Source organism: Euprymna scolopes, chromosome 35, assembly GCF_053919585.1.
Source record: "Euprymna scolopes isolate OS-2025 chromosome 35, ASM5391958v1, whole genome shotgun sequence".
Taxonomy (NCBI): domain Eukaryota; kingdom Metazoa; phylum Mollusca; class Cephalopoda; order Sepiida; family Sepiolidae; genus Euprymna; species Euprymna scolopes.
The window spans coordinates 67,934,509-67,947,593 of record NC_136516.1 but is presented as its reverse complement, the minus strand read 5'-3'; the positions used below and the strand labels follow the sequence as shown (position 1 = coordinate 67,947,593).

At 35.2% G+C, this 13,085-nt stretch overlaps 1 protein-coding gene across 3 annotated transcripts in view; it reads left to right on the top strand.

The window, feature by feature from the left end:
• Positions 1-13,085, top strand: part of LOC145259899 (mdm2-binding protein-like) — a 241,492-nt gene that overhangs the window by 166,095 nt on the left and 62,312 nt on the right. For all 3 annotated transcript variants that reach the window (XM_080117818.1, XM_080117819.1, XM_080117817.1), the window contains exon 5: positions 9,762-9,816. In XM_080117818.1, coding sequence (XP_079973944.1) covers positions 9,762-9,816 — 55 coding nt within the window. The remainder of the gene's footprint in view (positions 1-9,761; positions 9,817-13,085) is intronic.

The following is a 13,085-nucleotide window of genomic DNA, read 5'->3' as shown; positions in this document are numbered from 1 at the left end:
TTTTTTTGATGCTTTTAATATATTTTCCTCATTATTACAGAGGTATGAATTCCCTAGTAATTGATAGAAATCCACTTTTAGAAGCATTTTCCTGTTAGCACCCCTAATAAAATAAATGTTGAATACAAAAGTATAGGACAAATAATAAAACCCTTTTTAAAAAGCAATGAAAGGATTTACCTGGACAGCAAAAAGTTGAACTGTGTCCAGGTTGAGAAAGAAGTAGAAGGTTCTTTTGGGTCTGTCAGTCAGGAAGCCATTCTTTGTGTAGTCCCAGATTGGTAGCAGTTACTTTTGATGAAAATTGTCAATGCTGGAATGTTGAGTGGACAGGGACAAGAGAGAAAGAAAGACATCTGGCTTGTCTGCTGGTCGGGTTCTGCTGGTCGACTGTGTTTTCCAAAAAGGCTAAAGAATTTCCTTAGAGGACAGATGTATCAATGCGCCCAGTCAGCTGATTTGTCAGTGAGTGACCGAATCACTAAACGACGGGGTGGGAGGGGGGCATTGATTCACAAAAGAAAATAGATCATTTGTGACTGCTACACCCTTTCATTCAAACTAGATTTGAAAAATAAAAATTGATTTCTGGCAAAGACACAACTATTTACAGAAGCACTTTGAAGAGTATTGATAATCAAGACCATTCTGATTCTTTTTTTCTTAACCTGGAGAACAGGGTACCATGATGGGTGGGGGTGATGACTTGTTATTTTAAATACCTCTAAAATCAAGCTTCTCTCTTTTCCTCATCATCACTCAGATCCTTGTTTTTCTCAAATTGAAATGAATGCCTCTATAAGCACAATTCACATTCCAAACTACTTCTCTCCAGACCTAAAATGGAAGACATATCAAATTCATTGCTAAGGTTCCAGAAAAAATGGTTGAATCTTTCTACTACTCCAGAAAGTACATGATGTTTGAAGCAATTGCCTACCTATACAAGATGGAATATTGTTGCTGAGGAGGTGCCACTCTAAGCTCTCTATACTCCTTTGACAGAGTACAAAATTGACTTTGAAATCTGCAACTCCTTTCTAGAAGTTGCTAGCCTCTCTCTGTTCTTGTTATTTTCATAATAGGTGCTTAATGAAGCTCCACTTTCTGGTTCCCCATTATAAAACATTCACAGCAAAGACTCGTCTAGCATCAACCATTGCAAAGAATTTTCCTTTCTCTTTTTGTGTACCTAAAACTAAACTGAACTATTTTAAACAAAGTTTCTTTCTAAGAACTTCCCATTTATGGAATATGATTCTGTGATACTGCTTCCCAGTTGATTACAGTACGGTTCTTTTTAAGTCCAATGTTAACTTTTTGTCAAGCTGCACACTTAATCAAATTTTAACAATTTAATCCATTGTTTCCAATCCTCTAAATGGTGTTGTTCATCACCAATTGAGAATCTCTTTCATCTTTATCCTTGAATAGGATTCAGGCCTTGATAAGTGGTTACCTATGCATTAGTGTAAAAATAAATAAAAATTCTAGAATCTTACCTTCATTTTTCACTACTATTTGGATGAAATCAGCCATTTTTCTTCTATCTTTCTATCTTAATTACTCACCAATTGTAAACACTAACCAGAAATTCCATGTGTTTGCTTTTTTTGTAAACTGAAAAATCTAGTTATTCAATAAGAGTGAATAGATTTTATGCTGCTAAGACTTTGACTTGAAACAATTTTCAACATTTTCTTAGAAACTAATGTAGACAGCTTGGAGAAAGAGTAGAAGGTAGAACTTAGATGTATTTAGTTGTGTTGATTCCTTTGTCCTTTCACATGTTTATCTCCTTCCCTCAACTTACGGTCCTGGATATGACCTTAAACTATATCCGATGGTGAGGCCCCAGCTTGTGGGCTTTGGGGAGTGTGGAGCCACCCTTTAATTGCCATTGCTCCCAGGTCCACTCTGACCCGGAGTGGTAGTACCTGTTAGGGTCCCAACTATGGGTTAAATAGAAACCAACTTGAAAAAACAAATATATTCTATTAAAAAATTGTTCTTCAAAATGACTGGATTCGGCATTAAATAACCTGAAAAGGGTTGATATGCCGTAAAACAAAAACAACCAACCAACCCTCAACTTACTAATTGTTTTTTCCTAATCTTTACTTCATTATCACAAAACTGATTAGAATTACTGATTAGAACTAAAGAAGTAACAACTAATGAATGTGAGCAGTATTGACAAAAATCATGATAACTGAATGTTGTATCAAATGAAATCCCATTTGTCAAAATTAATTTGAATTGGAATTCATTAAATCCATAAAACCTAAACATAGATTCCATGAACAAAGCTTCTTTCTTAGAACTGCATGCCTGTGGAATTGTCTTCCGTTTTCCTGCTTTCCGGCTGACTACAATATGGTTGTGTTCAAGTCTAAGGTAAATAAGTTCTTGATGAGCCGTTCCATATAAGTTATTAAATTTACCAAATTTTCGTTACTAATGATTACTATATTGACCAACTTCTACTGTACACTCTTTAACCCTTATCCTTGAGTGGCCTCTGGGCCTTGATAATGTGGTGATGCCTTTGTAAAAAAAAAAAAAAAAAAAAAAAAGATTAAATGGAAACTGTTAATATTTTTTGCGTGTGTTTTCTTTTTTCTCTGCTTAAAATTAAAAATAGATATATCCAAACTTAATGATGCTCATAGGATGTCACATATATACGTTTTATCTTTTAATTTTTGTGATAGCAAAAATTAAAACTCCCTTTTCTTCATACCTACTTGCTTTGTAGACTTTCATCTTCTGTCCGTCTGCATGGCATCATTTCATTTAACCCTAATTACTAACCCCTTAATTATCATAATTATTATAAGGAAAGTAAAATTTTTTTAAATTCATTCTTATTTGAAAATGACTGAGAAGAGGATTTGAGAAATAAAACCTTTCATTGACTGACCAATCATAGAATAGTAAAAAATGTGAACCGGTCTGTGATTGGTTAGCCAATCAGAATAGTTGCCTCAAGTGAAAATTTTCAATAAAAGAACAGATGCTTGAGGGTTTATTCAGAAAGACAGGCATATATACTAAGATAGAGTAGATGACTATTCAAAAATAGGAATAAAAGAAGTCTAAGAAAATTTCTCTCAGTTTGATCTCCTCTAAGAAACAGAAACACAAAGTAAATTTAAAAATTCCCAATCAAGACCTAGCGCCAGTCAAATTTCTCAACTTGTCTTTTCTTCACAACGAGAGCAACTATTTTTTGCTTTTACTATTATTGCATACCTATGTTCCAATAAATATTTGTTATTATTCACGGTGAGTGATGTTCTTTTGCATTTCTTTTTGAGCGCTGACAAAACTAACCACTTACTCAAGTCTCTAAGTCCTATCAGCAGTTATACAGATCTTTTAATGAAAGTGGAAGCAGTCAAAATACATTGCAAATTGACCAGAGCCCACTCTTATCAAAAAATGATTTTTTTAGTTTTTTAATTTTTTTATATGGAGGTCACCACTTATCAAGGCCCAGAGGCCACTCAGGGATAAGGGTTATTGCGTGTACAGTAATCAATGAGATAGTATTGTAGTAATCATTAGTATTGGAGATTTGGAGTGTCTTACTTAAGGGGGCGGTTTGTCAGGAATTTGTTTATGTTGGACTGAAGACATCCAAGTTGTAGTCAGGTGGGAAACAGGTAAACAGAAGAGAGCTCCACAGTCGTGCACTTCTGAGAAAGAAGCTCTGCTCATGGAATCTACGTTTGGATTTAGGCACAGATAAAGAGTGGGGAAAATTATTGACAGTAGTTTCAGCCGAACGGGTGTTTCTCGTGAAAGATTGGCGAGGGGGGGGGGAGATTGGAGCTCAGACGAGCACTTGTCATGGAAATAACGATAAAACAAAGACAGGCTCGCAACGTCTCTTCTGTGGGAGAGAGGCTGCAAGGAAGAGAAAAGGGCACCCCCCGCTAAACCACGACATCTTTGTACTCTGTCAAGGCAGGATAGGCTGTTTTTAGCAGCTCCTGCCTAGATGTGGCAACAGTACTCCATCCTTGGACGTACTTGCTTTTATAGATAGAGAATTGCATCAGTAGTGAGATATCTTCTGGAGCGGTAGAAGGATCCCACCATTTTCCCAGCATCCTTGGCAACAGACCTGATGTACATGTTCCATTTCAGATCAGGAGTAAAGGTCAAATCCAGAAGCTTGTCAAAACATGGAGCCTCCCCAAGATGAGAGTCATCCATTTCAATTGATGCCTGATGGGGATCAGAGCGTTTATGATGTAAAGATAGAAGCTTGGTTTTGGATGCATTAAAAGTGACCAGCCACCTCTTCCCCCACTGTACCACGCGCTCAAGATCAGAGGAGAGAGAATTAGAGAGAACTTTGTCATTTACGACCTTTGATGTGTTGCTGTAGATGGTTGTGTCATCAGCATAGATGTCAACGAATGATTTAAGTATGTGTTTAGGGAGATCATTGATGTAGATCAGGAAGAGAGTTGGACCCAGGATGGACCCCTGGGGGACTCCAGCATTAATACTGCAGGCCTCTGATTTCTGCCCATCAACCACTACTCTTACGAACCTATCGGAGAGAAATAATTTAATGATTGAGAAAACATTTCCAGTGATACCGTAGCTGGAAATCTTCTGAAGTAGGCCCTTATGCCATACCTTATCGAAGGCCTTCGATATGTCAAGAGCAATTGCCCTGGAAAGGAAGCCTTTTTCAAGAGATTCACTAATCCTATGAGATATAACAGTTAGCACATCTGCTGTAGATCTTGCGGAGTGGAAACCATATTGCATGTCACATCAAGGTTGTTTCTGCTGAGGTGGTTGACTACTTCTTTATTTAATATGGATTCCAACAACTTACTCATGACACACAGGAGACTTATTGGTCTGTACTGAGAGGGAGATGACTTTTCACATGAGTTCTTAAATACAGGGCATACTGATGAGGTTTTCCAGGGTGTTGGAAAGCACTTCTCCTTAAGGCAACGCTTAAACAGTTTTGTAAGTATGGGGGCAAATTCTGATTGGAGCTTTTTCAGCACTATAACGAGAATGCCGTCAGGGCCAGTTGCTTTACTGGAATCAAGGTTCTTGAATAGCTTGGCGACCTCACACACAGATATTTGTATGTTGCATAGTGTGCTGTCTGTTATAGGAGGAAATACAGGGAGTTGATGGCCTTCGTTGCATAGGGTAGAATTAGCTGCAAAGTTCTTGGCAAATAGTCTGGCCTTGTCTGATGCTGACGAGATGACCTCAGGTCCATTGATGATGGTTGGGATAGAACGCACGCTTCTGTTCAGGATCCTGTTTGCTATTTGCCAAAACTGGTAAGAACCAAGCCGCTGCTCAGCTACTTTGGATTTAACGGACTGAGCATATAGCTCTCTTGCATTTTTTATTACTCTTTACAGTGGTTGCTGGCATTTCTGAAAGCAGCTTTAGTCTCAGTACATCTATTACATTGGTAGCTATGGAAAAAGTGATTTCTGTGTGCAATGGCAGCAGCACATTCTGGGGAGAACCATGACTGGCTGTTAGGTTTTTGTTGGAATTTTTTGGATGGTATGAATCGGTCTATACCTACAATTAACCATTCGGTCAAGTCTGATACTATAGAGGACACATCCTTTTTAAACATGGAATGCAGAGGTAGATCAGATATGAATGTACGGAAGCTATCCCAGTCAGCCATAGAGTATCGGTATACAGTACGGTGGAGAGGTACGTCTGAAGACTTATTACATTTCATATTTATCTTAACTGCTACAATAGAGTGGTCGGAGGATCCCAGAGGAGATAGAACGGAACATGAACATAGCTCAGGGGAAGTTGTGAGGAAAAGGTCTAGAAGGCTTGCATACTGACTGGTAGTATCGGGCACACGGGTGGGTTCATGAACAATCTGAGTGAGGTCATAGGTAATGGCAAATTATGACTGAACCTGCCCTCGTCATCGATCTTATTTGAGTGGGTCAGCCATTCCACATTATGGACATTGAAGTCACCGCAAATGTGAATGTTAGCCGAAGGATGAGCAGACAAGATGTGGTCAATTTTCTCAGATATGCTCTTAAAGATAGTAACCCCACTGTTGTGGGGGCGATAGAGGGCAAATATAAATGCAGTGGTGTAAGCTAGTGCAACCCAGAAGCACATATAAGGTAAATTAGGGTCTTCTCTGGAGATATCCATACCACATGGAAAGCCATCTTTGATGTAGGCCCATATTCCATCTTAGGGGTCAGATTTAGATGTTAAGTTAGAGTATCCTTTAATTATGAATTCGTCTAGGGAAGTGATTGGCCCTATGCCAGTTTCACTTAGAAAGAATATGTCCGGTTTTGTCTTCTGTAATTGTGTTTCAACCTCTGGAAGGTTGGAATGTAGACCCCTGATGTTGGAGAAGGAGACCTGGTAGTAGGGGTCTACGCTGGAGGATGGGGTCCTAGGTTTATTCGTAGTTTTTTTTTTTTTTTTGAGATTTCTCATGTTGAGGTTTTGGGATTTTTGGAGCAGGTCAATAGATTTGGTTGGAGCAGGACAGAGAGGGAAAGTAAGAGAGAAAAAAACAAGAATTTTTTTTTTTTTTGTAGCACATAAGGTAAAGCTGTAACAATTACCCACTAGTATGGCATCGAGAGGCCCTACCAGAAACTACTGTATGGTCCAGAATCCATTCACCAAATGGCAATACAGCAGCCCTGGTACTTTGCACCTGCTGATAGGACGGCCTCCTTAGTGGTTAATCCAAGGTTCGGGTCCCTGACTATCAGACAGGTAACGTCAGTCCAGATGAAACGTTTACCTCCAGTACCCTTACTAGTGACATGACCACAAGGATAGACATAGAAACAGAAATTTTCCGACATCTCAGGCTACTGTTTACAAAGTACTATGGATCTGGAAAGCAGCTTTTTCTTCATCCTTTGTCAGAAAAATCACTCATTGGAAATGAGGACTGAAGAACAAAAGAGGAGAAGCGAGAGTTACTGGAGCTGCCGATAACACATCCACATGCATTATCTACTCTCCATTAAAAAAACAAAAAGGTGAGGACTTATTAATATCTACTTAGTATAAGTCCGTTGCCCAATTCCAAGCTTAGAATAGTACTTAGTCTCTCCTCCCATGTTAATGCATAGATACTTTTTGCCTTTATCTACCTTGAGCTAGAATGTTCGATCGTTCCAGCTCCACCCCATAATAAATATACTATAATGGAACTTTTATCAAATTGGAAAGTCTGGTTATTTTTACACATTTAAAAAACTGGTTAAGAAGTAATACCTTTAGGGTTATGTATTAACTTTAGACTAGCTAGAAGTAATGCATATTTTAGAAAAAAAAAAAAAGCCCGCATGTTTTTGAGTTCAGATAATATGCAAATATAATTTGGGAAATGTTCAATTTCATGGGAGACTTTTTTTTTCTCTCGTTTTAAATACAAGAAAAGTATTGGTTAATAATAGTATATTTGACAAAAAAGATTTAGGAAAGATAAATAGGAAAGATAGATAAAAAGATAAAACAGACATTAAGGATTAAAAGATAAATAAAAAGAAAACAAGACATTAAGGATTAAAGTCACACCTGGAATAAGGAAAAAAAGTAAAAAAGTTTGCAATACACAGATGTTAGTGTTTTTAAAGTTGCGGATAGAAAAGTTTCTTAGCTTTTGGGCTGCGGAGTTTGACTTAGCTTGGAGTTCATAGCATAAAAAAGGGAAGCTAGCCAGTCAGTCAGTCTGGTTTTATGCCGATATTTAAAGGGTTTCAATGGAAGCAGACAGTTGGAGCTTCTGGTAAGGGTTTACAATTGATGAGAAATTAGGAAAACAGGAAAAAATCAGAAATAAAAACAGGTGATTTCATTCAAACATCAGCGAAAGACAAAGAAAAACAGTTGATTTTTAATTAATATTTTTACAAGAACAAGTTGTTAGATCAAAATTATAAACAGCAAGAGAGGGTATAAAGTTTACTTTCGATAATCTTGTAACTCTTGCTTCTCTTATTTGGCCCTTTAGTCCTCTCATTCCATGAGTGATGTTTCTGACAAAGATGGAAAAAGTTCAGTTTTCTAGGTCCAAATCTATCCATATAACACTTATCATTGGCTAGTTTTTGACCTTGAAGTAGTTTTTTTTTTTTTTTTAGTTCATTACATCAGGTGGCTTCATGCCTAGTCTGGAGTGATTTGCAAAAATAAAGCAAAATAGAGTATTTCATATTAAGATAGAATTAGATAAAGTCAGAAATAATGTTACAATACAAATTAAGAATATATTTTTGGGAACTATCAGGTGAAATATTTATCAGAATTTGATCTCTTAATGTTTTACTATTATAAATACTCATGTTTATTAATACAAAAATCTTTATTGAGAAGCTAATTAACAAGCAATAAACAAATAATAACTGCCACATAATTTGTATTTCATTAATGAAAAAATGTTATCATCGTACGTCGTTTACTGTCTGTTTTACATGCTGATATGTGTTAGACAGCTTTTAGAAATTAACTTTCAAACTTTCCAGGTCTTTATTTATCCCTCTTTCTCTACAATCCATCCTTATCACTTATGTTTTCCTTAGTTTTTTTACCAACTGACTCTGCTATCTCAACTGATTTACACTTACTAACTCATGAACTTTTATCCATTCTTTCAGTGCGACCAAACTAACAAAGTCTCCTTAGTCTGGTCTGTGGAATATGCCAACTGCAGTTCTAATGGAGGCCATCTGTTGGTTATGAATGACTGTCTAGTGAATGTCTCTGAATCCTGGTTGCCTAAATAATCATGTAGTTTGCAATATTCCATTTTAACCAAGCAGCTGATCATAACAAACCTTAGCAAAATAGGTTAATTATGATTGTACTATTAAACCCGATCTTTCATTTACCAGACAGCCATTCCTTTTGTAACATTTAAATGCTAGAAGGCAGCTGAATGACAATCATGAAAACAAAAACTTGACCATTGCTTCATATTAGTAATTATTAGTTTTTGGATACACAATGCTTCTGTTCAATGTCAAAAGACAATGGACATCCCTCTAAGGGTTGCTGTGCATGTAATTGTGAGGCAAAGGTTGCACAATCCCAACCACTGCTCTCCTGAATAGGCACTACTTAAGTCCAGTGGCAAGGAAAGGCCCAAAACTAACTAGAAACAATGCCGACCTACTGAAAACACAGCACCTGGAATTCTCAAATGGTCACTCATTTAGAACTGACTAGGTTCAACATTGCTTAACTTCGGTGATCTGACGGGAACTAGTGTGTTAATGTGATTATGTCATATATATTTTTTGGATACTAATGTTTAGTAATATGGAGCAATGATCAATCAGTGACACAAAACAACATAGGTCCATACATCTTATACTTGATGCAAGTGTATTTTTGTCTCAATCAAGTCCATTGGAATCCCTCCTTGATCTATTTGCAGCAGAAGTTGTGCTCTGCAGTCGGTAGTGGTACACAGAATTAGTGAAAAATCTTATCTTTTAATGGAAAAAAAAAATCTTTTAATGGGAAGCAAAAGAAGCCCAATCAAAAATACTGGTCTTCATCACCTAATTGAGTTGACATCAGGAAGAGCATCTGGCCTATACAAATTTACCTTATTTATGAAATGTCGTAACGAAGGTCAGTTAAGCATTGTTGAGTTTCTTGGAAAATCTATGCTGCTTTCTGCTTCTTTTGCAATTGACCACCCGCATTGCTGTTTGCATCTTATCATTTATCTTTCACAGGAAGCATAGTAAATGTCATTCTGGATTTAACAGCTGTTGATGATATCGATGGAAGGTAAGAGAAATGTTCAAACAATTTTATTAATGAGTGAATTTGAAACAAAAACACAAAAACAAATCTAATCATTAAATTTATATATTTTTTTCATATCATTGTTATTATTATGACGGACATTCCAAAAGTAATGATTCTTATTTTTTATTCCACCTGAATGAATCAGAAAGGATTGCAAATTGATTTGTTATGATGACTCGACTTCTGCATTCCTAACCTGAAAGTTTCATTTTTCTGAAAATATTGATAATGTAAAACTCTCAAGAAAGTAACCCTTGTCATGGGCGTATGTCAGAAGCAAAGATGCATCATTGAATTCTTTCATGCAAAAAAAAAATTGAACCAATCAACATTCACTGGCGCCTGTTGAACGTTTATGAAGCCAATGCAGTTGATGTCATCACAGGAGATGGATTCATTGATTTCTGAGTGGTGACAGATGTGAGTGACAAAACGTGGTCCAGACTTTAACAACGAATGCATCATTTATTGCTGACAAGTGTATTGAGAATGGTGCTTGCTATGTAGAAAACTAAATTCTGGAGCACAAAAGGTTGCTTGTTTTAATTGTACTACTATCATCTTCATAGCTCTTCAACATTTTAGTTTTTAAGCTAAAAAATAGGAAACCTTACTTTTGAAATGTCCCTCGTATTTCATTTTTTTAAATCAAAAGGCATTTCAGTTTTGTTTTTATTCATGAAATTTTCTTAAACTTTTATTATATTTAATTTGAATAATTTCGAATTTTATTGAATTTGAAATTCTTTTTGTTGATATTTAAAAAAAAACAACAAATAAATGCCAAGCAAGGCACAAATACTTATATCATCAGTAAACCTCTCTATCTATATCTATCTATCTATCTATCTATATATATATATATATATATATATATATATATATATATATATATATATATAAACAAAGTTGTATGTGAATGTATCTTGCAGCATCAAAGTTAAATGGTTGATCTAAGAAACGAACTTATTGCTGCTTTAAAATTGTCACTTTCACTATTAAATCAAAATCCAATCCTTTATTTATATTTTGAACTTTTTTTAAAAACTCATTATTCAAAATGAAAAGTATGTAAAATTAACATTAAAAACAAATGTTCTGACATTTTTAGTCTTCTTTTTTAGCCAACCAAACAACCTTCTTATACTTTTCTCGTTAAATCATTGTATTTGACATATTGTTTACTTTGAAGAGAACCCCCCCCCCATTTTTATAAAAAATGAATAAAATATATTCGATAAATCTTCACTAATATATATTTTCTTTCATAAGAACTTTTTCATTTTATATTTATGCTTTTTAGACAAATTATTTTAGATAATTTTGTATTTATGTGAGACAATTCAATTTTAGATTTTTGCAGATTTCTATGCTACACTCCTTTAAAAAGACAATATTTTTGCTAGATTAGTGGTTTTGTGAACAAAACATCTTCAATTCGAACATTTTATGCCATCTCACACTAAACAAGTTTTTTTTGTTTCTTTTTCTATAGAATTTCAGTTATTGCCTATCAACCATTATCATAAGCCTGAATTTTTTTTAATAAATGGATAAAACAATTTTTATAAATGTTCTTATAATCTTGGTTATAATATTCAAGAAAAATTGAGAAACCCTGCATAGACATGTACTTTAGCTAGTAATCTAAAAACCTGTACTATTAATGTTGAACAATAAACTTGTATCATTAAAGAACACACTTTAGTAACTTGTATTATCAGTAAACAGGATCTACAAAAAGTATCACTCAATGGCAAATACTGTCCAATGTCTCATTGGCAAACACTATCAAAACTCTATCCAAATATTTTTATTCTTAGGAAATACAAGTATTTTTCAAAAATTTTGTACCATTATTTTCATTCTAAGTACGGCACAATCACGTTGACACACTGGTTCTTGCCAGATCACCGAAGTTAAGCAACGTTAAACCTGGCCAGTACCAGATGGGTGACCATTTGGGAGGGCTAGGCGCTGTATGTATCTTCTGGGAAGATTAGGCATGGGGCCAGCACCTTCACCCTGTAAAAAGAACTCCTCGCTACAAAAACATCTACAAAAAAGTTGTAGATGGCCTATGCCCCTCCAGGGGCTCAAGGCTATGGATGGATTTTCATTCTGTCTAAACTCAATTCTGTTATTTTTCTTAGTATAAATACAGAGTCTAGAATTGGCACAAGTAAACATGGTATATATATCTTCTGCTAATATGTTGGCTGGATTTTCAAGGTTAGACCTAAATAGCATTTAAGCAGACAAATCAAATTATTCTGACTTACCAGTGTCATATTACTGATAATATAATAACATACTTTGCTACAATTTTTTTTTTTTTAAATATTTAATCCGATCTAGCAGTTTTCTAATATGTAATTTTCAACTAAAGGGAATAACTTATTTTTTAGTAAGAGTTATCATTGTTACTGATTTTATTTATGGTTTACTACAAGTTAATTTTTTTTTTTTTTTTTAAAGCAAAGATTTTTTTTTTGTAATTTACATGCTGATGGATTATTGAACTATTCATTTTTTTTCTTATGTCTTGCTTTGTTCATATTAAATCAAAATCCAATTCGGTTGTAGCATAAAATATCCATGGCTATCAAACATAAAAATATTTACAAAAGTAATTTGAACATGATGAATTTTGGATAATGACAGATCAGAACAACTTATATAATTTGTGTTCTTTTATGAAGTAAAATGTTTGTCCACATTACATTTAAATTTCTGCATGTTTATTCAGTCAAGGAAACAGCAAACAGGTCTGAAGAAAGAGGAGCTATTAGTATAGAAAGTTTTTTGGTATCTGGAAACCTCTGCAGTGAAAGGGTGGGGGGATTTGCTGCTAATTGGAATTATCTGGGCTAATTACATTGAAGGGATGCAAATGAAATAAATTCATTGGAGCACTTGTAAAACAAGCACAGGGATGCAACATTACCATGTTACATTGCTATGTTGGTTTCGGATCTGCCATCGGATTGACTTGTGATATCACCTTGCAGTTACCCTTTGGGGACAATTATCCTTGGATCTGCAAGAACAGTCCGCACTTTTTCTTATCTACTGCTCTGTTGAGGTAATGATCTTTATTGATGGGATCATGGAGTAGCTTATTTTAATTGTATTTCTATCAAATAATTTGTGTAGTTTATGTTGTGGAAACGAGTTTTTGTCTAGTAGCTTGAGTTACATAACCTACTTGTGTTTTGGTGTTGAGGAAAAAAGTGGGGGCAATAACC